We start from the raw sequence: 27890 nt of genomic DNA, 5'->3' as shown, positions 1-27890 counted from the left end.
CGCTTTGCGCACGCTCTGCCCGTTCTCGAAGAAGAGGAAGATCAAGAAGAAGCTCTTGCCGTTGCCATTCCGGACTTCTTCGCCGAGCGATGAGCAACCCACAGCAGAAGAGCCACAGGCCCATCGGTGAGCGCGGACGACGCCCACCTCTAGCGTCTGACGATGGGCGCAACTTGTCCTAATCTGCTTGTTGTCTACGTCCGAAGTCGGACCAGCGCAGGTCACCAAGTGTAGAAAATATAGGGTTTCAGGGCTGCGTTAGGGTAATGAAGCGTCAAGAAATCCTCCACTAAACGCTGCCTTAGTGCTTCATTCCGCCCTAAGGCCTTCTTACACGACGGAGCCTTCATTGCGATATGCCGCCTTACGTCAGCTAATAAAGCAGCCTAGCTCAGCCGCACTTAGATTCCTTGGTGCTCCATTTCCGTAAGGCAGCCCCTATGCAGTTATATAGCTAGAGCACACAGAATTTTCTGCCAAAATTGCTAGATGGAACACTTAAACTTCGCAAAGCATGCAAAGATGGTGAGAATATGAGAAACAGCGTGCGTACGTTCAACGCTATGGGTCGTTTAGCGTTCTGCGCATTCGCCTTTAAATTCCCTTGTTCCGCTAAGCCCGCTATTACTTCGGTTCTACACATTCTCCGCCTGTTCTCCCTAAAATTTATCTACCATTCCATTTACCACCCATCTGGAAAGTTGCCCGTTAGTAGAAGGGTAAGCGCTGCAGCTTTTGCAATGCTTTTGCAAGCTGTCAAGGTGCTAATGTGGCAACGCCCTGGCAGCTCCAGAGAACATTGTGCACAGGCAACGTGATTGAAACGTCTAAACGAGTTTTTCGCGTCGATTTTCCTCTCTGCCACTCTCCTCCCGTCTTTAAACACGCTCTAACCTCCCCCCCCCCTCTTACTTGGCGTGCAAGACAGCAGCATCAGCAGTGGAAATGTTGAAGGAAGAGGCAAAGAAAGCTTGCCTTTTCAAACTTTCAAATTCCGAACTTGAAATTTCGGTGTCAGTCGTCATCCAAGAGGAGAGCTGATAGAAAAAAAAATTGGCTGAAGGCTTAGCTTGGTTAAGCCTGGAAGATTGCGAAAGCAATACCCTTGGCTGCGCCTTGGTTCGGCTGATGGTGTGGCTTAGCCTCCACCATCGATTCTGCGAGCTGGGGCCCAGTCTCTCAGGTTGCTCAGATATTGCTCAGATATTTGCCATTGATCCCGACTCCTAAGCCTTTCCAGGCTAATAGCTTGAAAAATTCTAAGCATGCCGTGAATATCATTTAAGAGATTGTGTCGCCTTGCCTGACCCTTTTCTCGATAGGCAATTTTCTGCTTTTGTTGTGGAGAACCAAGGTAGCTGTGGAATTCTCGTAGATATTTTCTAAGATATTCAGGTACGCCTCCTGTACTCCTTCATTCAAAATGCCTTCATGACTGCTGGTATCGCTACTGCATCAAATGCCTTTTCATAATCTATGAAAGCCGTTAATATAGGTTGATTGTAATCCGCAGATTTCTCAATTACGTGACTGATGATATGGATGAGATCCATCGTAGAATGTTCCTTCCTGAAGTCAGTCTTTTCTTTTTGTTGATATAAATGCTGCACTGATTCCATTGGTAATTATCTTGGTGAATACTTTGTACCATACTGGAAGCAAGTTAATGGGCCTAAACTTCTTTAATCATTAAACGTCTCCTTTGTACTGAATTGGTATAATGTTGGCATACTTCCAGCTCTCTGGTGCACTTGAAGTGGTGAGGCATCGCATATGAAGGGCCGCAAGGTTTTCAAGCATACCTCCTCCATCTTTGATTAAATTGCTATTGCTTCTTCTCCTGCCGCTTTTCCCCGTCACATGCCTTGCAAGGCAATTCAAACTTAATCGCTAGTTATATAAGGAGCCTCTGTAACCTATTCATCTCTGCTTCGAATGAAGGTAGCATGGCTGCTCTGGGTATACTGTACAGGTCAGTATCAACTTATTCAGCTGCTTTTACTATAGCCACTAAATTGCTGAATACATTGGCCTGCTTACCTTTCGCTGCATAAATCGTGTCCTGTGCCAAGCTTTCCCGCTCATTTCATGCTCCTGCCGTTTTTTGCTGCTTGCTCAATTTTCCCCACATTACAATTTCGAATATCCCTTACTTCTCCTTGATCAGTTTTGACAGTTCAGCGAATTGTAACTGATCACTTGAGTTACATTTTCATGCTTTGTCCTTTCTTTATTAGGTTCTTTGTTACTTGAGGCAGCTTACCTATTGGTTCCCACTTCAATTGCTGCTTCTGAAGTCAGCCTAGTTAATGTTTATTTGGCTACCTCTATGTTATTTTCAGCTTCCTGTTTTAAAGTTGCATATTTGTTTGCGAGCACCAACCCGAATTCGTCTGCTTTTGCCCTTACAGCGTCTAGGTTAGCCAGTTTCACACTTTTTCACTTCGAATGAAGCGGAAACCTAGACCCCACCAACCTTTGATCACTGCCTTTTACCCTACCTAACACTTCTACATTCTGCACTGTGCTGGAATCGGCACATTCCTTACATATTGCCACGTAATTAAAATACTTTACAGTGGTGACACAAGGACGTTTTAAATTTTACAGCAGAGTTCGCGGAGTCATAGGCAAAATGCGTCTGGGTAAAAAAATAATGCTTTCACAACACTGAAAACACACTGACAAGTAAAAGTTAAGAAGTGGCATACAAAATTCATCAATATAGTCTCTGCACTCTACAAAAGGTCACCGATAGAAGGAGAACAGTTGGGTCAGACTGCGGGCGGCTAGGGAAAAGATTATGCAAATAAAGATTAAATGTACGGTGCTTTTCTTCGTTTGGTAAGTCGCTGTCGGTATTTCGAACCGGCTTGCTTTGACTGCTGTCGAACTTGCAGAAGGTCATAACACTAACTATTGACGCCTTCTGGAGCGTTCCTAATCTCTCAAAGCCCGCCTTTAGTAAACGTCAACTTCGACTAGCTTCTGCAAGCATGCTTCTGTGTCAGAAATGTCAAAGCGCTATTGCACGTCTATACATGCTTTGAGTGCGCGCAACAAGAGCCTTTTTGCCCAACGGCCTTCTTTGTCTTTCTTTTTAACCGTTGGAGAACCTGTTACTGTTATTTCATTCTTCATCTATGAACTGTTTGGGTCACCCAGGACATGATTATTCGAAACAAAGGGCCGGTTTGTTTCAAAGACCTTTAAGGTCGATCTCTCCGTTCGACTCTGCTGCTTGAGCGGCGCGGTGGCTGTGAGAAGCTGTGGCGTTATGCTGCTGATCCCGATGTCTCTGGTTTGAGTCCCTGCTGCGAGGCCGTAGTTCAATAAAGTTATTATGAAGAAACAATTCGTAAGTTTACACTTAACTTCATTTTAAAGAACCCTATGTGGTCAAAAACTTTCCGCAGACCTTTACTACGGCATCCACCAAAACCAGCAGTGAAGTTTTGGGACGCTAGATGGATGGAGTTTACTTTTTTTAAGGCGAAACCCTTCGATCTGAATGTTTGAAGGTCGCGTTGTGAGGTACAGAAAATATAATGTGACCCAAAGAAGGCCAGAAGCGAACCAAAGCATGTCCAGCCACGTATAATATAATAATAATAATTAGCAAAGTTAATTATTGATAATGGATTTGATTAAGGTGTACTGGGGTGTATTGGATAGATGAATGTTATTCATGTGTATTAAGAAGGATTAAGGTGGATTATGGTTGGTTAATAAGGAATAAAGTGAATGGAGGAGGATTAAGGTGCGTTAAAGTGGATGTTTGATGTCGGTCAGTCTGTCTGAGACAGAGTGACCGACATCAAACAGACAAACGTACAGGCGGACGGACGGACGGACGGACGGACAGACAGTTGCTGAAATAGTCCAAGAATGTTAATCGCCATTCGCCAGGCGTATGCCACTACGCCACTACGCCGTAGTGGCGTAGTGGCATACGCTTTTTAGCGGAAGTACTGTGGAGGGGCTTTAGCAATGCTAAGCCCGAGGACGCACAACATAAGCTACAACAGAAAGGTTGGGCATAGTCAGGCGCAATCTATGGTCTAGATGCCTAATAAGAAGACACACACTAGCACACATTTTCAGTATTCAATGCTGAGACATAAAAAAAAGCAAAAGTCGAGAAGAAACAAACAAGACGGAGCGCACTGTTCTATATCTTTCTTTCAATGCATTGTATTTTATTTCACCTAATTATACGTCCCAGCTTTCGAAAATCCGCCGGCTAGCCCAACAGCATATATATTAACAATATCCAAAAAAATTGGCCGCCTATTACGATACTCGCTAATGCAAAATTTGAGAGGAGCTCTGTGCCTGCTTTCATTTCGCGATATAGTGAGGCAAAGAATTGGAGAGAGGCACGTAACAGTGTGGGCAATCGTCGAATATCTGATCTTCGGGTCGAGTGTGTCGGTTTCTATGCATGACTCGTCGAAGGTTCCAGTGTAATCGCGGGTGCCGCGTGGCTTCCGGAAAGTGCTACACTATGCGTATCGCGCATACATTAAGATTACAAGACAATCCCAAACCATGACAATCGAAGCAATCGCCAACGAGACCAAGCCAAGCAAACCATACACGCGCGAGTAAGAGCTGACGCGAGCAGACGACACTACGAAACTAGTGGTCTGGCTGAGACCAGATGCGAGTACGCATCAGGCGGGTTCGCATGACACCAGGGGACGTATTCTGAAACGTTCGCCGCGGCGAACTTTTCGCACTGGCCACGCCTCCGCCGTTGCGGCGCGCGCTGAATGGCTGCTTTGACAAAACCGGAAATTCACTTGCGCGACCTCAATTTCCGGTTTTGTCAAAGCAGCCATTCAGCGCGCGCCGCTACGGCGGAGGCGTGGCCAGTGCGAAAAGTTCGCCGCGGCGAACGTTTCAGAATACGTCCCCAGTTACCCGCGCGCACGTCACTGAATGGGACGCTCTCATTGGTCTTCGCGGCTCGCGTCTTTTCGTCTCCCTCTCCACGTTCGCTCTTTCATCTTTCGCTGTGCTCTTTCGTTCGGTTACGCCGACTCTCGCCGCAGGAATGGGCGCCTAAGAGCTGCGCTCTAAAAACTCTTATGGCGTTTTTCACTGGTCGATTCGGAGCAGGATTTTTTGCTCCGCGGCAACGAATCCGAATTTCACTGGTCGATCTGGAGCGGGTTCGCGCGTTCCACTGGTCGTTTCGGATCAACTCGCTCCGCGCCGGATCGCTCTCACTTGCTCCGCCGCCGAGACGCGGATTCGGGCGGAAATAGAACGCGTCACAAGGCGTCACTTCCGTCTTCAAGCGAAATCGGTACCCGGTCGGTACGCACAACATTGTGTTGGGCAGAGGAGGCGCTGGTTTGCGGAACCGGTTTGTGTCACGTGCACGCAGACTTCCTGTGTGATCTCCCGCGGAGCGTTCGTGCGCTCCACTGGCAGACTCGGATTGGTGAAAGCCGAGCGCTCGCTCGAGGATTCAGGCGGTTGCTCCAGATCGACCAGTGAAAAACGCCATTAGGTAACCACATGCGACGCGTATCGATAAGGCTTTGAACCAATGAAGCAGCATCTTGTGCGCGGCCTCAAATTCATGTGTGATGTGCGCATGCGCAGACCGCCCCTTCTGGCAGCAGAAGCTCCCCGGCTGGTCGCCAGTGTTAAACGCCGGCAACGCGGCAGTGCCTTTCCTGCTGGCCGGGTTCATCTTCGTGCCGATCGGTGTGGCCGTGTTCCTGACCACGAGTCGGGTGAGCGAGCGAGTTCGGACGAAACGCCTCTGTTTCGCGCCGCGCCCACTAGGTGTCAGGACAAGGCTGCAGTTCGGAGGGCCGAGGCTAAAGACGTCCGAGCTTCACGCTTCCGTGTCCTCACAACTTCTTAGTCATTCTGTGGAAAATCTGCTGACGTTTACATGTTTCTGAAAAAAATCTATATATCGCCTTTCGACATCCTGCCGACATATAAGCGTCCACTTTTTTCGAATAGTATCAATAACAGTCACCGAATGTCTGTAGCAAGCAATTTGTTTTATGGCGAGGCTGTCAACCTGTAGTTGCTCTAGATCTTTCGCGCCGTGTCCATAAAGAAAAAAATCCTTCAGCAATTAGAGAAGCCTACCGTGATTGAAGCGAAAAGTATACAAGTACTTTGGTATCACGCATACAACATAGAGCGCCGCATTTGTTTGAATACAGGAGAAGCAAAAGCAAGCACCTAAACCACAGCATCAATGATAAGGCGCAACATGATAACAATGTGAAGCATGTAGCGTTCCCCGCATACGTTTCGCGGTAAAAATTACTGTTGCACAAGCTACCGCGTCGACGACACCTTGCGACATGGGTAATGACGTCACTAGCCTTTCATATATAAAATAACTAGCCTAGCAATTGAGTTCATTGTTGTTGCAGCACCTATATAGACAACGCATGGTTAGGACTCCCGAGGAGCAGCGTGAATGTGAGGAAATGGAAAGGGAGAACAAACGGCAATATGACCAGCGGGGGCATGCTACCAAGATCACCATTACTCCCATTACTACCATCATACCACATTAACTACCATTACTCTAAAGCAGTAAAGCATTGCATACCCGTCTCAGCAGCTGTTGTCAACAGCTTCACCGGACAACGACTTTCGCAGGGTCGGAATGGCGAGTCAGTCATTTCATGTAAGGCAAATACATGGAATGGAAGGAAATGGTTTGCTTAACAACCTTTGTTCGTACACAGTATACCGATCAAGACAAGTAATCAAGAAGGCAAGTAAGCCTGCAGTAAGTCTGTAGACAATGCGTAGGCTAAATTTATTTGTGCGTATCAAAGCAATTTTATTGGTTGCTTTTGAAAATTAGGGCATCGGGAACGTGCAAAGACATGTTGGAAGAAATTGGAGAAATGACGGTCTCGATGTGGCAGTTTAATAATGGTGTGCACAGACCAGCGGATAATTTTTTTCCCTCGTTAATACAGCGTATCACGCGAGCTCTTTCAAGCAGCCGCGTAATGAGTGTATCCAGGCTCCAAGCGTCTTCTAGCAATCGCCTCACGTATGTTGCACACGGCACGCTTGGGCGCAGCTGCAGGAGTACCAGTTCGACTACACCGAGTGCCGGCAGGTGAACACCAATAAGACTTGCGCCTCGGTGATCGCCAAGGAGCCGACCAAGAGCTGCGTGTGCTACGAAATCATCACGCTCCCAGAAGACTTCCATGTGAGTGGCGACCAGCTTGAACGTAAAGCCAAAACGAACACGTGCTGTCATTCCGCGTGTCATTCGAGAAAGCAAGAAATCGCATTCGAGAAGTGTGAAACAAGTCCCAACAAGTTTCAAAATTCCACTAGTGTAAGAAGAAGTGCTAATAAGCTTCAATCACAATGTTTTTAATTTATGAAAGCTTCCAGGAAGTTCCAAGCAGGTTCCAATAAGTTCCACATAATTTTAAGGTTACATTTGCTGGGCTGGTTTGTTCATACTTTCTTGTGGTGCAGCAAAGTATTTCAGTAGTTTCAACAAGTATCAAGTTTCAGTAATTCTATATGAAAGAAAGAGAGATGAAGAACAAAATGGAGGGAAGCCTTTAAGAGATTCCAACAAACTTCAAGCAGGTCAAAATAAGTTTCCAACAGGTCCCAACTATTGCCATTTGTTGGGCGTGTTGGTAAATTGAAAGCATATTTAGCGCCAGCAAACCAGGACGGAAGGGAGACGACAACACAATGCGCTTGTGTTGTCGTCTCCCTCCCGTCCTTGTTTGCTGGCGCTAAATATGCTTTCAAGGTCCCAACTAGTTCTCAACTGGTTACAACAAGTCTTAAGCAGATTACTTTAAGTTTCAGACATGTTTTCAAGTTAGTGTGATTGTGCTATTCATTCGCATCATTTTGCGGCGTGGAGTTTTCGACTGATTTTAACACGTATCAACAAGGTTCTAATAAATTCTCAACAGGTTACAATGAGTCTCTAATAAGTTTCGACAGCTAAAGCAGGCATCTTATTGTTACAATTCATTGCCGTGTATTGCAGAAGACTCAAGCAAGTAGATGAAGACGGGGATCGAAGAAGCGCTCATTTGGTCGCTGTTCCACCGCTTCTCACTGCATATATTACCTAAATTAATTTTCTCTTTTGATTTGCCTAGCCTCATCCCCGTCACAATATTTTTAGACATGTCGTACGTCGTTCGGGCACCCCGTCGTATTATGCCTGCTGCTTAAGATGACACTTCATTGACTTTCACGGCAGAGGTTCTAATCACCTACACATGTCCAACCGGTTCAATACGACTGCGAAGAAGAGTCCAGGAAAAAAACAAAAATTCTAGTTCATGCTTATCGTATTGTGGCGAAGACAATTATTTCTGCGGTCGCGACAAGAGCTCGCTCCATCGTAACAAGGAAACATCGTTCTCACGAAGGAAACTACTGCCGCTATAAGAGACTCGACCTTGTTCTAACGCCAGCCTGACAGATTTTCGTACAAATATATATCGATGCATCAGCATTTTCTGTCGAGTGTAAAGCTGTACGTTATGAAATACAACACAACATTTTGTCGCTACAATAGGAACGTCTTTTTTTTTTTTCGACTGCACCTTTTCGTAGAAGGGACCCATCGACTGGCAATACGATGCTCATCAGCCTGGCGAAACGGTGGGAGTAAGTTAAACCGTGTCTTGTCAAAAAAGTATGCGCAAATGCTGAGTACTTTCAAACCGCAAGACTGACGCATAAAAGTAATCTCGCTGGTTATGCCCACGAAATGGATCTCCTTTGGTATCGCTCTTCGCACTACGAGACTAGTAGACGTACTTAGGCCCCTCGTTGTCCGTTTCCTGTCATCATCATCATCAGCCTGGTTACGCCCACTGCAGGGAAAAGGCCTCTCCCATATTTCTCCAACAACCCCGGTCATGTACTAATTGTGGTCATGCTGTCCCTGCAAACTTCTTAATCTCATCCGCCCACCTAACTTTCTGCCGCCCCCTGCTACGCTTCCCTTCCCTTGGAATCCAGTCCGTAACCCTTAATGACCATCGGTTATCTTCCCTCCTCATTACATGTCCTGCCCATGCCCATTTCTTTTTCTTAATTTCAACTAAGATGTCATTAAGTCGCGTTTGTTCCCTCACCCAATCTGCTCTTTTCTTATTCCTTAACGTTACACCTATCATTCTTCTTTCCATAGCTCGTTGCGTCGTCCTCAATTTGAGTAGAACTCTTTTCGTAAGCCTCCAGGTTTCTGCCCCGCAGGTGAGTACTGGCAAGACACAGCTATTATATACTTTTCTCTTGAGCGATAATGGCAACCTGCTGTTCATGATCTGAGAACGCCTGCCAAACGCACCCCAGCCCATTCTTATTCTTCTGATTATTTCCGTCTCATGATCCGGATCCGCCGTCACTACCTGCCCGTTTCCTGTGCTGCGCAGCAAACGGTGAACGTGTACTACGGCCTGACCAGCTACTACCAGAACTTCCGCTTCTACGTCCAATCGCGGGACGAGAAGCAGCTGCTGGGCTTCCCACACAGCGCGCGCTACGTGTGCAAGCCGTACGACGTGGACCCCAAGACCGGCTACACCATCTTCCCCTGCGGCGCCATCGCGAACAGCCTCTTCAACGGTGAGAGGATAACCCTGGGCGAAAAGAAAATGGGGGCGAGCGGCCCCGCTTTTTGAAACGGCAACACTTCGCACATTCAAAACGACGACGATTTTTTTTCGCGCGCTTTTCGCAGACACGTTCAAGCTCAGGTACAAAGCGGGATCCAACTACCGGGATGTCGAGATCTCCACCGACAACATCTCCTGGCCCTCGGACCGCGAACGGAAGTTCAAAAACCCGATAAGTAAGCCTTCCGGCTTTTTTTCCTTTTTTTTTTGAAAAGGCAGCTTTTTTTACTCACTCTTGCTGACGCAAGGACTCGTGCTTTAGGAGCGAGGAAACGCGATGCACTTACATGCGAAAAAAAAATGGCTGTGGCTTAGCTAAGGTTAAGCCCAGGATGCGAAGCATACTAGCCTTTATTTTAACGCGACAGCGTTAAGGAGCTCGTGTCGCAGAAAAGCCGGCGTCGTCGGCGTCGGCTCAGGCGTGCGGCGCTTGCTCAGGCGCACATTTCGTTGTCGCGCCGAACGCTGCGTTGTTCGACGCTCACCGCGTCCGATGCGGGGCGCGTAGTCGCTGCGCCGTAGCAAAGCCACCTAGAAACAGTAGTCTCTGTAGCACGCCGCAACCTTCGCTTCTCATTCCAACGAGCAGCTCTGTCTCCAGGAGGCATCTCACCTCGTGAGTGTCTAGCAGAGGCAAGCGCAGCTGCTTACATACCGCCGCGACGCCGCGAGCGACGGCGCGAGTTGGAGCCCCGTTTCTCCTCTGTCGTGACGTCACGGTGTCACGTGGTATTGAAGGCGACACCGCCGCGCCTGAGGAGCTGGGTTAAGCTCTAGTAATATGCGTCGCATAAAAGCCTACGGAAAATCAGCGTCTCTCAACATGAATTTATGCGCGCACAACAATGTAGCAGCAGATGCAAGGAAGTCTTGTATATTCTTCTGTTTCGTTGTTAACCCTAGCTCGACCGCTGACAAGTGTAATTGTCGTGAGGCCTCATTTATTGCAAGCATCTGGTACACGTTTCATTTCCTGCGATACAGAAAGGGTTAGACAGTTCATTATCTCGATACATGAATACATAAAGATACACATGAACCCGAGGTGTGCTGTCCATATCATTGTGGCTATCGCGTGGTCGTACAGCTGGCAACTGCGACATGCCCATGTTTCACACTTCCATATATCGCAGGAGTGTCGTTTGAGAATAAGCGTGTTGTTCTAGGCTCCTCAATTAAGCGCAATGCAATGTCAATACGGAGTCCTTTGAAGGGGTTTGCCGCGCACATGCAGGTACTTGTCGCACACGAACAAACTGGCCAATTGACAACTGCTTAATGCGGATTCCTAGCTTGCTTCTTGCTTCTACAAGTTCGCAATACCACTCAATAGGATGTTGATAGCTGTTCTTATAAAGGTGGCTATTTTGAGACATTTGTAGTTTCCGATGTAGACAAAAATACTTGGCCATGGCCAAGCCGTCAAACGGGCAGCTTTGTACTGTCTGTAGCAACGATACCGGTAAACGTTCTGCGAGACATCTTTGTGATTACTGTGTTCAGTGGAAAGTGCGCTGTTTCTTCGGTTTTTTTTTCCCGCAGGCTTTCTTAACAGTCCTCTGATGCCAGACGTCTAATGTAATGTATATTGTGCGTGGGCTGCATTCTTTTTGTTTGCCTTATTTTCAGGCATAAAAAGCTGCGTCTAATAGCTTTACGTTAGAGTAATTGTTTTTCATTTATTGTACCTCTTCACCAGCCTGTCATTATTCATTGTGGCTATATACCTGTCATGCCCGTTGCCATTGTGTCGAAGGAGCAGTCACCTCGTCTAACTACTAATTCTAGCAAATGTTAATGAATGCTCCTTTCCCTTGACGTAAAGGAAAAACATAAAGGTATTGAATCGAATGGACCTTGGCTCGCTTCTGCCACAGTTAATTTTCTTGACAGCCTGAACCTTCTGCGCGAGTTGTCGATGAAAAGGCAATAGAATAAACGTGGAAAATCTTGCGAAGTGTTTTTTTTTTTCGAGGCTAAGGGGCATCAATCGCTCCTTGCGCAGTCAAGAATCTGTCTGGCACGGTCAAGCCGATAAACTGGCCGCTGCCCGTGGACCAGCTGCCCGGAGGCCTGCAGAACGAGGCGTTCATCGTGTGGATGCGTACCGCGGCGCTTCCGTCGCTGCGAAAGCTGTACGGTCGCATCGCCAGCATGGGCGAGTTCGCTCAGGTGATGCCTCGAGGGGAGTACTACCTCGAGGTGCACTACCGTATCCTTTCGCTGATGTCTTCACTCGGAGCCAGTGTGTTTGGCTTTCGCTGCAGCGTCTGGTAACGCGATGGTGGTGGTGAAAAACGTTTAGTGGTCGTACAAAGAGTGCAAGGAGGTATGCGCGGGTCGACCCTGGAGGGGCCGCCCCTAACAAACACCAGGTGGAGTCCCTATAGTACGGGACCCCAGTGGCGGTATGGCCGCCGCCTGAGCGCGCTCAACTAGGGCCTTTTGGGCCCGTAGGTCTGAGCAGCCAAGCAGGGCAGCGTGCCAGTCCTCCCGGGTAGGGTTGGCTGTAAGTGGGGTGGTAACGCGTAGGCGACAGGCCCTGGCACTACGGAGCCGGCTTTGCTTTACGACGATTGTTCTTTACTCGCGTGCTTGTCAAAGAGCTGTCGTTGTGTGCCCCATTAAACGTTCGATGCGTACGGAAACGCCCTGCTAGGTTATGTTGGGCCAAAGACGCAGGAACGAAGCGGCTCAATAGTCGCCCACCTCACCACTGTTTTTATTTTACATTCAGTTCACCTCTATCTGCACAAACCTACCTCTCCGCATAATTACGCCACGCGACAAACATCATCCTCGTGACATCTCCGTTTCAACGTCTGGCAGTGCGTATCTGTTTGAACTGCTTTTTTGCATTTCCGCAATGTCTTAGGAACGGAGTAGTGTCTCAAACACTGCATGACTGTAAAGCTGTGGGACTTCTGCTGTGCATAAACACCAAAATTTCGTTTCCATGTACCAGGTCGCGGGATCAAATCCTGGCCACGGAGGCCGCGTTTCGATGGGGGCGAAAGCCAAAAAACGTCCCTGTTCCGTGCACTTGGTGCACGTAAAAGGTCTCCAAGTGGTCAAAAAGTATCCCTAGTCCACTGCTGCGGCGTGCCTCCCAATCAGATCGTGGTTCTGAAACGCAAACCTCCAGAATTTAATTTTTTGAAACGTTTCGTGAGATCCCACTTTGCATATGATGATAATAAACATACCCATATGCGTCGAATACAGTTGTGTAGCTCACAATAGTAGCATACTGGCCGAGTACATACCACTTCACGTTAATATAGTGTATAAGGTAGAGGAAGTGAAGAGTATACCCGTGAGGCGCCGGCGCATTGTTTTGTATGCTAGTTTTGTACCTGTCCTTTGTTTTTTTCAGTAGATATGTTCAGTACACTTAGAAAACTACGCCCTTAAAATTGAAGAAGGGTGTACATCAGTCTATAACTCATACCTTTATACCTAAAAAGGGCGTGAGAGTGTGAATAATAGACCTATTTGCACTTCTTTTTTACATTTCAAGAAATTACTCTCTTAAAATTAAATAGGGGTGTACATCAGGTCTATAACTCCCGCCCTTACACCCAAAAGGGGTGTAAAGGTGTAAGTAATAGATTGATTTAAACTTTTTTTCCCTTTTAGGGGTGTTACTTATTTTACAGTGTAGCAGCCGGCGCGTCTATTCTGCAAGTGTCCCTTCTTCACATCGTCCCTCGTTCTAAGCGCCTTTTCGAAGAAAGTTTTACAGCATTTTATCAATTGCTCGAAGAAACGTTTGCTTCACAGAGATTCCAACATGTTCGTGGATCCGACTATACTTTTACTTCCCCGATTGGCTTAAATAAAGCCTCCGGGTAAAATATCCAGAGTTTGGTTCAATGATGATAGCACCAGGGATACAGTCTGAGCCACAACTCGATATTTTTTCCGGCGATATGCTCTCGACGCTTTCCTGAACTCATGGGCTAGGGTACCCGGTGACCGTGTTCGGCGGCACCAAGCGGCTGATCCTGTCCAACGCGTCGTGGATGGGGTCGCGCAACCCGTTCATCGCGATCGCCTACGTCTGCGTCGGGTGCCTGTGCGTGGCGCTAGGCCTCGCGTTCATCGCCATCAACCGCAGATTCGGCGGCATGTGAGTAGCCGCGACGACGACGTCTCTTATCAATACTTCTTTTCGGGCGAGTTGGTTCATCTTGAAACATGTGGGTATAACAGCGCGAACAGACGACCACAAGAAAGGAGACACGTACATACGTAGCATAGCGCAAACAGACGTCCACCAGAAGGGAGACACGTACATAGCATAGCGCAAACAGACGACCACCAGAAGGGAGACACGTACATAGCGCAAACCATTGAGTTTCTCACGACATTACCTAGAGGGAAATCTGGCGCTGCTGCGCTGTGGTATGCATGGGTAATGCCGGTATATTGTGACTTCAGATTGGCATCGTTCGCGGAGAGTCAGGACACCTTGAAGGCGCGCTTGGCAAGCACCGTTCCGTCTGTCACAATGATTCATTTTCTACTAAAACAGCACGTGATAAGCTGTTTTAGCTTTATTATTACACGAAAACATGTTTTGTTTAACTATGAGAACGTGTTATTGCGTGTACGATTATATGTTACGCAAAAAGTATCAGCGGGCCGCTAAAGTTGGAGGACAGACGACAAGGTTCGCGCTCGCTTTGAAACAGTTTGTCGTCTGTTCTTGCTTTTGTTCGCTTGGTCATGCATTGTAGGTGAGTAAAGATGTAATATGCGTAAATGGAAACCTTCTATGAAGATTTCACTTTAGGTACGCGTTATTTATGTACCCATATCTGCGTTTTAGACGAAGCCTCTTACAACACCAGCCAACACAAGCCTCGCAGACACATATACCGTCATTCCCATGACGGCAGTGCCCCTGAAGAAACTCCCATAGATGGTGACGCCAGATTACCCTCTAGGTGTTATAGTGAGAAACTCTATGGCGCAAACAGACGACCACAAGAAGGAAGACACGTACATAGCGCAAACAGATGACCACGAGAAGGGAGACACGTAAACACCAGCGCTTGTGTGTACGTGTCTTCTTTCTTGTGGTCGTCTGTTTGCGCTGGAATATGTTTCAAGACGTTTCTTATACGGGTGTCGCACGGCGCACATTCGATGGCGATCGAGCCCGATTCGGATCGAAATTCTCGGGAGCACGATTGGCTCCTTTGCGCAGACTACAAGAGAGAGCCAATCGAGGTCGAGAATTACGTCCTTGAAAGCGGGCTCCATCGCGATCGTAAGTGGCCGTTTGACACCGGTACAACGCTACGCATCGTTAAGTCACCGCTTCACCGCATTAGAGCTTGCCGGACCCGTCATTAGATGTATACGGTTACTATAGCGGTTGTTTCACATAACCTGAGCGGAGGTGATAACGAAAGGCGGCAGACTTTAGTTGGGTGAAACCAACGACCTATTGTTTTCCTTCATGTGGCACTCCTAAGAACGTTTGTTTATTATACCGCCTAATTAGTTAACTAATATTGACAAAAATATTATTAACTAATAATAAAAAATTTTAAAAATTATTAAAATATTTATTAACTAATTGCACAAAAATATTATTAAGGGTCAACTGCATTTCCTTACGTTGCAGAAGGGGTTTCAGAACCAACCAACCCATTTTGTTGTGGTAACGTACGTCATGTGTGTTGCTTTTTTTCCTGGCATTTAAAGAAAGCCCGCGAAATGTAAAAAAGAAACGCCCTGTGCTCATGCGCTATTGTACTGTAGCGCTCTGAGCCGTGCCTCGTGCGAACAAAGGATTAAAAGAAAAAAAGAACAAAATTAACCTCAGGCATGGGTTACAACCACCGGTAAAAACGGTATCTTTGTTTTTAGTCCTTGGCTCAAGTTAAAAGAAACCGCGGTGTAACCCTGTCACGAACCAACACAAACATTGGTTCGTGAAGCCTAGTGCGCGTCATATGTGCCTCCAAGATGCCTAGTCGCGCAAACTCTTACTTGCGATAGCAGTGGCTGCTACCTCGAGCGAGTGCAAAGCTTGGCGATCTATGACCTGGTCCTCTGGTTAATGTTTGCCGCCACCGTCGCTTTGCAGCAAGTACCCGATGCCCCAGACCTCGGACTTCTGCGAGAAGCGGCACGTGTGGAGAGCGCGAAAGCCGTCGCTGCTGCCGCTGCCCCAGACCCGCTCAGGCAGCGCCGCCGGGCAGCCGCCGAGCAAGGCGAGCGTCCGCTGACGACGGCGCCCCCTGGTACGTCGGCGATGCGGTACGTTGCCACGGAACCTCTGTGCCTGACACCGCGTGACTGTGCGCGTTCGTATAGCTCAAGCAACCACATATTGGACACTCGAGGCACCCTCGGAGCCGCCGTGCTGTCCCGCTATCAACAAAGCATGCTCGACTCGAGCGTGGAGGGTTGAAAGGCATCAAGAGACGCACTGTGCTTTCGGTGGCAGAGGAACGAGCTGTCCGGCTACCTGCACCGTATCCTTAGGCCACTTGCAGGACTCGCGCCCACTTTCGTCACATACTCCGCTCAGTTCGTTGAGCAAATAAGAAGCGCCTGCATTGACGATGACGTAGTGATGATCCCCTTTGGCGTAAAGTCAATGTTTACGTGCGTGCCTATTGACTATGCGGTCGAGTGCTGCAGGAAGTTTCTCGAGGCTGACTCTTCTTTGCACGAACGCGCGCCATTCGAGACCCACGAAATCGATTTCGAATCCTCCGCAATGAATTACTATTTTTGATCAATTGGCCGAAATTAAGCCATCTTAGGACATATGAACTAGCGGAATGGTCAGAGATTTTGATCTATATTTTGTCTGCCATTGTTATTTGTAAAATGTTTATCAAGAGGAAATAAAGATAAAAAAAGCTGTGGTTGCTCAGTGGTTATGGTGTTGGACTGCAGACCACGAGGTTGCGCGATCGAATCCCGGCCACGGCGGCCACATTTCGATGGGGACAAAATGACGAAGCACCCTTGTACATAGATTTAGGTGCACGTAAAGGAACCCCAAGTGGCCGAAATTTCTGGAGTCTTCCACTACGGCGTGCCTCATAATCAGAAACTGGTTTTGGCACGTAAAACAGCATACTTAACTTTTTTAACCTGTTTGAAACCAATATTTTCACGGGCTGTAGGCTTACCGTCCGTCCTTTTTAAAAACATTTGTCGTTTTTCGTTTACTTTTCGCGGGAACCGCCGTCCGGGTGCTTGCGTAGTACTAAGATACAAGACAGAATAGCGTTTTCCAGAGAACTTATTTTACCCGTCTGTAACAAACCGCCGTGGTTGCTCAGTGGCTATGGTGTTGGGCTGCAGATCACGAAGGTGCGGGATCGAATCCTGGCCACGGAGGCTGCATTTCAAAGGGGCGCAAAATGCGGAAAAATTCGTGTACCTAGATTTAGGTGCACGTAAAAGAACGCCAGGTGGCCGAAATTTCTGCAGTCATCCACTACGGTGTGCCTCATAATTAGAAAGTGGTTTTGGCCCGTAAACACCATACTTAAATTTTTTAACCTGTTTGAAACCAATATTTTCATGGGCTGTAGGCTTACCGTTCGTCCTTTTTAGAGCGCAACTCTTTGGCGTCCGTTCCTGGGTTTCGCGTCGGCGTTGTCGTCGGCCTCGTAACCAGCTGCGCCCCCCTTTCATCCCCCCAGCGCTAGCAGTGACCGACTGATACCGCTGGATGCCGCTGACGCCGCTAGAGAGTCAAGATAACGTGACTGCATAGAACACCGTCGCCGCCATGCAGAAAGAGGAGGAAAGGGTCCCCCCCCCCCCCCTGTTCTTGTGTGGCGGATAGGGTGCTCTTCAGTTGCCGACGCGCCGGTTATTTCACGTAGGCCCCGGCACGTCGACGAATACGTGACCACCTTCCCACGGCTAGACCTGGTTCTTAGCGCTGCGGAAGCGAGGGTATCATATTGTTTGTGTCGGCATCGGCGGCGTTGTCCCTGAAACCAACTCCGCAGCTGGGGTTGACTCACTATCGGCGTCAGCGGCATCAGTCAGTCGCTGCTATCTCTTCCCTCCTCCCTTTATCGTGTTGTCCGCTTGCTGCGCGCGCTTCTGCCCCCATCGTTTGCCGCTGGGTGTACACGCCGCCCCCCTCCCCCCTCTTCCTGCGAGTCTCCGGTTGTCAAAGCGCCGGCTCGAACTTAATTCCTTTATTCGCTCCTCCTCCAATGCAACCCCAGTGCGGTGGCAATCAGAGAGCCAGATCGGTGGCGGCGGATCTGTATATGTGCACCGCCCGAGCCGAAATTGCCGCTGCCGTTAGACAAACAGCAATTTCCTAACACTTATGCGGGAGAACATCCCGTTCCTCTCGCTCGTAACGCGTCCCACGGCTGTGACAACCTCGCGAGGCACTTGTATAGATCTCGTCTTTGAGAATCAAGTATTGGTGTACCAAGTCGAACATATATAAGTCTATTTCTCCGACCACAAAGCTTCCTTCATGACGGTCAAGAACTGTTAGTGGAATCTTTGTTAAAGGAATACGTGTGAAAAATAAAAAAAAATTCTGTGATAGCGCATACATGTGTTGCTCGATTTCTTTGCCTCAATCTATCGAAAAGGTGAAACAGCTTATTTGCTGCGCTCAAATTTCGCATTAGGAAGTAACGTAATCGTCGGTAATTTTTTTTTATCAAAAAAAATGTCGTTTTTCGTTTACTTTTCGCGGGAACCGCCGTCCGGGTGCTTCCGTAGGGAGTAAGATACAAGACGGACTGGCGTCTTCCAGAGAACTTATTTTACCCGTCTGTAACAAACCGCCGTGGTTGCTCAGTGGCTATGGTATTCGGCTGCAGAGCACGAGGTTGCGGGATCGAATCCCAGCCACGGCGGCCACACTTCAATGGGGGCAAAATGAGGAAACACCCGTGTACATTGAATAAAGTGCACGCTAAGAACCCCAGGTGGTCGCAATTTGCGGAGTCCTCCGCTACGGCGTGCACCATAGTAAGAAATCCGTTTTGGCACTCAAAACCCGTTCGTTTAGATTTTTAACCTGTCTCAAACCAGTATTTTCATCGGCTATCAATGCTTACCATTTTTTTGCGTTTTGGGGGGAAAATTATTCTTTTCCTGATCGTTTATTTATCGCGTTAAACGGCCTCTACGCATGCCCCATAACTGATATATGCGGAGTAACGGCGATTTCAAGACACTTCATTTTACGCCGAAAAATTTATATTTTCATGGGCTATAGGCTTAGTGTTTTTTTCCATTTTGGGGGGAAAAGTATTCTTTGCCTGATCGTTTATTTATCGCCTTAAACGGCCTCTACACATGCCGGGGAACTGATATGTGCGGAGTGCCGGCGCTTTCAAGGCATTTTATTTTTCGTCGAAAAAAATATATTTTCATGGGCTATAGGCTGAGTGTTTTTTCCATTTTGGGGGGAAAATTATTCTTTGCCTGATCGTTTATTTATCGCCTTAAACGGCCTCTACACATGCCGGGGAACTGATATGTGCGGAGTGCCGGCGCTTTCAAGGCATTTTATTTTTCGTCGAAAAAAATATATTTTCATGGGCTATATATAGGCTGAGTGTTTTTTCCATTTTGAGGGGAAAATTATTCTTTGCCTGATCGTTTATTTATCGCCTTAAACGGCCTCTACACATGCCGGGGAACTGATATGTGGGGAGTGCCGGCGCTTTCAAGGCATTTTATTTTTCGTCGAAAAAAATATATTTTCATGGGCTATAGGCTGAGTGTTTTTTCCATTTTAGGGGGAAAATTATTCTTTGCCTGATCGTTTATTTATCGCGTTAAACGGCCTATACACATGCCGGGGAACTGATATATGCGGAGTACCGGTGCTTTCAAGACTCTTTATTTTTCGTCAAAAAAATTATATTTTCATGGGCTATAGGCTGAGTGTTTTTTCCATTTTAGGGAGAAAATTATTCTTTGCCTGATCGTTTATTTATCGCGTTAAACGGCCTATACACATGCCGGGGAACTGGTATATGCGGAGTACCAGTGCTTTCAAGACTCTTTATTTTTCGTCGAAAAAATTAAATTTGCATGGGCTATAGGCTGAGTGTTTTTTCCATTTTAGGGGGAAAATTATTCTTTGCCTGATCGTTTATTCATCGCGTTAAACGGCCTATACACATGCCGGGGAACTGATATATGCGGAGTACCGGTGCTTTCAAGACTCTTTATTTTTCGTCAAAAAAATTATATTTTCATGGGCTATAGGCTGAGTGTTTTTTCCATTTTAAGGGGAAAATTATTCTTTGCCTGATCGTTTATTTATCGCGTTAAACGGCCTCTACACATGCCGGGGAACTGATATATGCGGAGTACCGGTGCTTTCAAGGCATTTTATTTTTCGTCGGAAAAGTGATATTTTCAAGGGCTATAGGCTTAGTGTTTTTTCCATTTTGGGGGTGAATTATTCTTTGCCTGATCGTTTATTTATCGCGTTAAACGGCCTCTACACATGCCGGGGAACTGATATGTGCGGAGTGCCGGCGCTTTCAAGGCTCTTTATTTTTCGTCAAAAAAAAAATGGCTGTGGCTTAGGTAAGGTTAAGCCCAGGATGCGAAGCATACTAGCCTTTATTTTAGTTGTTGAACCACTGTTTAGCCTGGTGAACTGCTGTTGCTTGGCTATATTTGGTTCGGCTAGACGAAGAAACAACTCATGCATTACTTCTTCGCCTTCAAGAGTGGAACGCGACAGCGTTCCCGTCGACCCGCCAAGGGGTGTAAGACAATGGGCTACAGGGCAGCGACTACGCGCCCCGCATTGGACGCGGTGAGCGTCGAGCAAAGCAGCGTTCGGCGCGGCAACGAAATGTGCGCCTGAGCAAGAGACGCACGCCTTAGAAACAGCGCGTTTCTAAGGCAACACCGCATTCACTAGAGGCGCTTTTGTACCGCTTTGAAGCGTTGTACTCGTGGCTCAGAAGTCGCTTCCGGCCACCGAGCGTGACGGACGTGTTAATCATGAGCTCCGTAGGAGCGGCTTCAGCGGCCCAGACGGGCCGCGGTAACAGGTTTTCTGCCTCGGACGACGAGTATCAAGTTGTTTTGCCTAGTTTGCCAACAGGGCGTTTTGTTTTGAATATCGTTTTTCTACACTGTGATATCAGGGCCCGCCCATACCGGGTGGAAGATTTTCGCGATGCACTCGCTCAGTTATCGCTCCTGCCGGAAGTGGATGCTCTCGGGGCCTACCGTATGAGCCATGTATGGGCCGTGACCTTCAAGGACAGCGACGCAGTGAAAAAGATTGTCAGCGTTGGAGAGCTGCAGGTCAAAAAGGGCCGGTGTCTCGTCATCGACCCCGCCAACCAGGACGTACGCATGAAAGTGCATTGGCTGCTGCCCAGCGTTCCGGACGAGGACGTACGGCTTGCCTTCGCGCCGTATGGAAAGGTCACCGAAGTCGTTCGCGAGCGCTGGCGGGTTCACGGCGTGGCTGATAAGAACTCAACAACAAGGCTGGTTACGCTGAAGTTGAAGCCGGGCGTAAAGCTCGACGACCTTCCGCATCAGGTGAGCGTCGCCGGGGAACTGGCTCTCGTGGTTGTGTCGGGCAGGGCTCCTCTGTGCCTACGCTGCCGCGGCACGGGCCACATTCGTCGCGAGTGCCGTATTCCACGGTGTGGTGCCTGCCGACGTTTCGGTCATGAAGACAGTCAGTGCGAGCGCACGTATGCCAGCGTGACCGGACCTGTGGGCAACGAGGACAACTCTGCCCTACTCATGGACGAGGCGGACATGGAAGACACGTCGTCCGCGGCGGGTGAAGCAGCTGACGTCGTGGCAAAGCCGACGGTACGTCTTGAACAGGAGGAGAAACAAGTCGTTCAGGCTATTGCCACAGGACACCAACAAGCGACTGTAGAGGGCACCGCGGCCATGCCGAATGCTGAAGAGAAGATCCCACCTGAGACGGAGGTGTCCTCCTGCCTCGTCGAAGCTGAAGGCATGGACACCCTCACCGGCCCAACTAGCCAAACGACGGGGAAACGGTCCTACAACCAGACCGTTAGCCGGACGGCGAAACAGGATGACAGCGGCGGAGACGAGCCACCGCCCAAAGCGCCAGGTATAAGGAGGTCGACCTTGAAACTGCGGTCGAACATTGCGGTCGATCCACGGCAGGCGGGTAAACCGCCTCCGTAATTCCGTGCTGTAAGGTTCGAGTGGGGTAGGGGGGGGTTGGTGAGTGCAATGGCCATCATCCTGATCGCTAGTTTTTTAGAACCTTCCCAGGAGGGGGGGCCCAAGTTGCACTTGAGTGCCCTTTCCGGAAGGTCGAGTTGCGCCTCCTTTAGAGGCATTAGACGTGGTTACCTGTGCACCTTTATGAGCACTCATCCTTGTGTAACTGTGATGGGCACCATTATACCATGTAGCCATGGCGGTTAATATTGAAGGAACGCTACGTGTGGCCACGTTAAATGTAAGAGGGCTCAGTGCAAGAAGGCGGCAATGTCAGCTAAGTCGTCTCTTCTTGGATAATGACTTACATATAGTGGGAATCCAAGAAACGAAAATTGAGAGCCAAGAGGTAACAGACATAATGGCGTCCAATTTTCGTGCTCACTTTGATGTATGCGTTTGTCACGCTGTTGGTGGATCAGGCGGCTGCGCTATATTCCTACGAAATCATTTTGGCATTTCTGTGCAATCAGTGTTTTCGTGTGAAACTGGGCGTCTCTTGGTGGCTGATTTTTGTTTTCGTGATGTGGATTATCGTGCTATTTGTATCTATGCGCCGAATGTTGAAACGGATCGTCGATCTTTCTTTGAGCGTCTTGAAGCGTACGTAAACTGTTCCAAGGTCGTAATACTGCTGGGAGATTTTAACTGTGTTTGCTATACCGAAGACCGAGCAAAATGTTCACGCGTTCGTGATAAGAGTGCCGAATTTCTAAATGCAGTGGTGCATGATTATGACCTGGAAGATGTGGGTAGTGTTTTTGCCAGCGGTACTCGCCCGCGATTTACCCACTTTCAGCGTGATAGCCACGCTCGATTAGATAGATTATACGTGTCAGCCGAATTAGTGCCCTTATGTTGTGAATATGATGTGCAAGCTGTAGCATACAGCGATCACTGTTTGGTAACTGCCACGTTTGGGAAACGACAAAGCAAACACACCTTTAATTGGGATCTTTGGAAAATGAATGCGCAGTTGTTACATGACGATGCTTTTGTCGATGCTGTAGTGAAGGAACTAGAAAACCTGACTTCAGCCAAGCCAGTAAGCTTTGCCATTCAATGGGAAGAATTGAAACAGAGAGTCAAAATGTTGGCCATTCAAAGAAGCAGTGTCATTAGACACAAGCAGAAACAAGCAGAAACAAATCTACGTCAGCAACTGCAATTTTTTACCAGCATGGAAAGTCTCGAGCCTGGTGCGTATGTTGACGAATTAAAGAAAGTGAAAACTGAACTAGAAAGGATAGATACAGAAAAATATAAAGCAGCGCTTGTGAGATCAAGGTCTGAGAAGTTGTGGGCGGGAGAAATTCCAACGAAACGAGCCTTATCAGAGGAGAAAAGGTACGCATGTCGGAAAGAAATCCGCCAGCTAGCTAAAGGCAATCACGTTACGCGCGACAAAAATGACATCAAACAAGGGATCGCCGATCACTTTAAAGCAATATTAGGTCACCCGCGGGACCTTAAAGATAGCTACGAAAAAGAATTTCATTGATACCAAAGCTCGATGAAGAAGTTAGGACACGTCTGGAACTACCAATAAGCCTGAGTGAGATAGAGTGCGCAATAGATGAGTTGCCCATCGGTAAAGCACCTGGGCCCGATGGCTTGGGAGCCACTTTCTATAAAACCTTCAAGTCTGCATTGGCCCGCGTTCTTCGCGAAGTTATAAGTGAAGCGTTTGAGCGAAAAAGATTGCCCTTGTCTTTCACAACCTCATATATCGTGCTAATTCCGAAGAGTGATGATGAGCAAAAACTTTTGTTGCCAGGGTCATATCGCCCGATAACTCTAGCCAACGTCGACTATAAAATATTCGCGAAAGCCTTGGCCAAACGACTTCAAAGTGTAATTAAAACATTGGTAGGGCCGCACCAGACTTGTGGCATTAAAGGCCGCAGTATCACAACAAATGTACACGTGGCTCGAAGTGTGCTTGAGTGTTGCGATGCGATTGGCGACCACGTCGCGATGATGCAGATCGATTTGGCAAAGGCATTCGACCTCGTCTCGCACAAGGCTTTGTTCTGCATACTGGAACATGCGAATGTTGGCAACGTCATAACGGAAGGCGTCACGATGGCGTACAGAGAATGCTCAACGCGCATTATTGTTAATGGCGAGCTCACCGATAGCTTTCGCGTGCGTTCGTCTGTGCGGCAAGGATGCCCGCTGTCGCCCCTTCTATTTGCTGCTTATCTCGAACCACTCTGTTTGGCGATAAGAAATAACGAGCGCATAGCAGGCTATCGGCTGCAGGCAGCACACGTAAAAATCTTGGCATATGCCGACGATATCGCGATTTTCTGCACAAACACAGCCAGCATTAAGGAGGCCACGACTGTGGTTGAAAAGTTCTGCGTTTCAACTGGAGCCCAGATAAACTGGGATAAGAGTTACGGCTTCTGGCATGGTAGTTGGAAAGACACGCCGGAGGCCCTTTGTCGATTGAAGTGGTCGTCGTTACCAACGCAATACTTGGGTGTGCCTCTCGGAAGTTACCGTGAACCTGAATCGTACTGGCTCGATCAAGCTTCGAAAGCAAAGGAAAAAGCTGACGGGTGGAGAGGAAAGCAATTGTCAATGTTTTCTAGAGCCACTGTCTGCAACCTCTTTTTAGTATCTAAGATATGGTACGTTATGAATGTGTTGTGTGCTGCGAGGGTAAGCGTACAAAAAATTCACCGAGTTTTCGCTACATTTATTTGGGCGTCTACCTGGGAGAGGATGAGTCGAACGAACTTGTTCCTCCCTGTCAAGAAAGGTGGGCTTGGTCTAGCTCATTTGTTTCTGCGACAAGTCGTGTCACGTTTTGTGTTTTTACGGGATCAAAAAGATCCGTTTCTCCGAACAGTGATACAGGTACGGCTGTGTAGACAAATTCCAGGATTCATTGTTTCGACTGTTCACAACATGCCAGGAGCTGTGACTGGTTACCTGCGTGAAGTGGTATGGTCATATAGGATGTTGAATGTACGTTTTTCACAGCTATACCTGTCAACCGTTACAAGGAAAAAACTATACAGAGATCTCGTGGACACGATGTTCCCTGCACCTTTGTACCGTCTTCCACACCGTGGAGGCCCAGGACAAGATGTCTTAAAGAGAGTGAAAAAAATGCCAATACGGCCGTCAGCTAAATCTTTCTTCTTCAATTTACACACAAACACACTTCCCGTTAAGACCTGGCTTCATGAAAAGGGTATATTCATCCCCTGGACCACCGACTGCTTATTATGCAAAAAACCGGAAACAATAGAACATGCATTCCTAGACTGCTGGGACGCCATTTTCCACTGGGATGTTCTGCAGAGAACATTGAAAAAACACTTACCCTTAGACCCATATGGAATACGCTTCTTACCGATTGATAACACCGAGGATGTCCCATATGACCTTATTATGGTCCTGAGCCTCCACGCAATGTGGAAAACTAGACTGCAATTCCAAAACGGAGACACTATTGCTCGACCGACTCGGGAAAATTTCATTGAGAGTGTTGTGTGTGTGAGAGACGGTTTCAAAGCGCTGCCTGATCCACCGCAATGGATCTCTGTATTTGATGAATTAGCGATGTTGAAAAGATTTTAGTACCGTGTTGACCGAAGTGTGGCTCACATGTTTTATCCTTTGTAAACCATGATTTAGAACGTCGAAGTCGGCAATAAAGAAAAAAAAAAAAACTCGTGGCTCAGTGGTAGCGTCTCCGTCCCACACTCCGGAGACCCTGGTTCGATTCCCAGCCAGCCCGTCTTGCAAGAGTTGAGCCAAAGCCACTTCTCCTCTGTCGTGACGTCACGGTGTCACGTGATTTCATGGTCACCGCCGCGCCTGAGGAGCTGGGTTGAGCCCTCGTAATATGCTTCGCATAAAAATATATTTTCATGGGCTATAGGCTGAGTGTTTTTTCCATTTTGGGGGGAAAATTATTCTTTGCCTGATCGTTTATTTATCGCGTTAAACGGCCTATACACATGCCGTGGAACTGATATATGCGGAATACCGGTGCTTTCAAGACTCTTTATTTTTCGTCAAAAAAATTATATTTTCATGGGCTATAGGCTGAGTGTTTTTTTCCATTTTAGGGGGAAAATTATTCTTTGCCTGATCGTTTATTTATCGCGTTAAACGGCCTCTACACATGCCGGGGAACTGATATGTGCGGAGTGCCGGCGCTTTCAAGGCATTTTATTTTTCGTCGGAAAAGTGATATTTTCAAGGGCTATAGGCTGAGGCCCAAACAATGAAACGTTCCTTTCCTTCGAGCGCTTCCTAACTTTACGTGAGGCCTCCTTACAGCGAAGGAGCGATGGAGGAAGCAAGCATACTCTGAAAGCTCCCTTCACCCGTCCTCACGTAAGGAGCGGTTGCCGCGATGCCTGGGTTCGAGATTATCTCTTAAAAGCTTTAGGCGAACACCAGAACACCACTATTCAATAAAAAACGTTGTATCGTCGCACAATCTCTAAGTTGATGAGCTAATATAGAGAAGCGTGGAGGCTATTTTTTAGTTTTGTTTACTAAATCTAAAGAAGCAGTGGATTACAGTGCGAAACTTGATGTGCTCCAGCAACGCTGGCACGCCGGCGTCGTGCAACGCCTAGCAACGCTTCCATGCCGCACGCGTGACTGAAACGAACGTGCCTGGCAAAACGTACCGTGCTCCCGCTTCTCCGAAGGTGGGCGACAGCACGCACGCGCAAGCAAACGTCACGTGGTTAAGCAGTGAGGCGAAGCGCTTGTTCAGGGCCAGGAGCGGCGTAAGGACGCATGAAGGTAGCTTGGCCCAAACAAAAAAACGTTCCTTTTAGGGGTGTGCCAATATTGAAATTTTCGATTACGAATCGAATACGAATAAGGCGAATAACTCTCTTCGAATATCGAATCGAATATCGAATACATGTGTAGTATTAAAAAATTGCAAGAGAGGTAACAATAGCTTTATTACCCTTTTAAAAATAACATTGCATTTTACAAGGTTGCTTGAAATTAAAGAGGTACTCAATTATAGATAATGGACTCAGGTAATGCCCTCAGTCAGGTAAAACGCTTGTTACAGATTGTCGTGAAGGAAAATTAACTGCTCAATATGGCCAGAAAGTGAACGCTCTCTATGCACTGTCACATTTCTACCGGTAGAAAAGACTCTTTCACTAGGAACTGAAGTGGCAGGGATCGCCAAGTACTTCCGGGCGAGTGCACTTAAAAGCGGGTACCTGAAGCGGCCAATGGACTGCCACCACTCACAAGGATTCATGCCCCTTTCCAGAAGAGGCTTTTGCGCGTAGTCTGTGACTTCCCTCTCAGGGGCAGATGCCAAATGTGTCTTCTCTTTGTTCATCACTAGATCGTCAAAAGCATTCCATACACTCGATGCCACCAGTGGACACGAAGTCGACGCTGGCACGGCGGTGTCCCCGCGGTGTTCCACGATGGCTTCCTGGAGCTCCCTTGTCACAAGGTTTTTCAGCCAGATCATCTGACCAGATGCCTGATGAACTGTGGCCATAAAGCGCGGATCAAGAAACATGCCTAGGCTGGCCACTTCATCAAATTTCCACTCCGCACAAAGAGCCTTGATACATTTTGCAACAATGTTAGCAAACCCTGAGTTGCCTTTGCAACCTTCAAGGCAATGGGGCATTCCAAAAATAATTGGAATTATAAAGCTTGGTGAAAAAGAAACCGAAACTGATCATGTCTCAAATGCCTGAAGCAGATAGACTGAAACAGAGCATACAGATAATGAGCGGATCATGCGAAGTTCTCAGTTAATAAACATGTTCTTAGGAGAATGCGGAGCAAGCATACAATTGGTTAATTGCTCAATTATTCGCAGTCTATCCGAATATTCGCCGTTTCCACCGTTATTCGGCCGTCCTCGGATAATCGTGAATTTCCGAAGATGCATTTCTCGAATCGAATACGCTTCGAATATGGAAAATATTCGATTCGTATTCAAAATTCCGAATATTCGCACACCCCTAG

The 27890-nt window shown here is 47.7% G+C and overlaps 1 protein-coding gene across 3 annotated transcripts; it reads left to right on the top strand.

The window, feature by feature from the left end:
- LOC139050510 (cell cycle control protein 50A-like) lies at nt 1-27603 on the top strand. 3 transcript variants are annotated; one of them, XM_070526976.1, is made up of 9 exons: nt 1-126; nt 5617-5750; nt 7082-7216; nt 9435-9627; nt 9743-9853; nt 11683-11889; nt 13644-13809; nt 15781-15953; nt 27250-27603. In XM_070526976.1, the coding sequence occupies exons 1-8, from the start codon at nt 90-92 to the stop codon at nt 15920-15922; spliced, it is 1125 nt and encodes a 374-aa protein (XP_070383077.1). In that variant the 5' UTR covers nt 1-89; the 3' UTR covers nt 15923-15953; nt 27250-27603. The 3 variants fall into 3 exon arrangements, with proteins under 3 accessions (XP_070383077.1, XP_070383078.1, XP_070383076.1); XM_070526977.1 differs by lacking the exon at nt 27250-27603 and adding an exon at nt 16011-16529 and having other exon boundaries at nt 15781-15937; XM_070526975.1 differs by lacking the exon at nt 27250-27603 and having other exon boundaries at nt 15781-15995.
- Nucleotides 27604-27890: the final 287 nt, after the last annotated feature.

The sequence above is a fragment of the Dermacentor albipictus genome, chromosome 10, assembly GCF_038994185.2.
Source record: "Dermacentor albipictus isolate Rhodes 1998 colony chromosome 10, USDA_Dalb.pri_finalv2, whole genome shotgun sequence".
NCBI classification, from domain to species: domain Eukaryota; kingdom Metazoa; phylum Arthropoda; class Arachnida; order Ixodida; family Ixodidae; genus Dermacentor; species Dermacentor albipictus.
This window is presented reverse-complemented; position numbering and strand designations above follow the sequence as displayed.

What these genes read in the sequence shown, in the direction of transcription:
- LOC139050510 (XM_070526976.1), top strand. Translation starts at nt 90, where the DNA reads ATGAGCAACCCACAGCAGAAGAGCCACAGGCCCATCG. An exon ending in CGCTCCCAGAAGACTTCCAT is followed by an intron (nt 7,217 to 9,434) that starts GTGAGTGGCGAC and finishes TGTGCTGCGCAG; the next exon opens with CAAACGGTGAACGTGTACTA. An exon ending in CTACCTCGAGGTGCACTACC is followed by an intron (nt 11,890 to 13,643) that starts GTATCCTTTCGC and finishes CTCATGGGCTAG; the next exon opens with GGTACCCGGTGACCGTGTTC.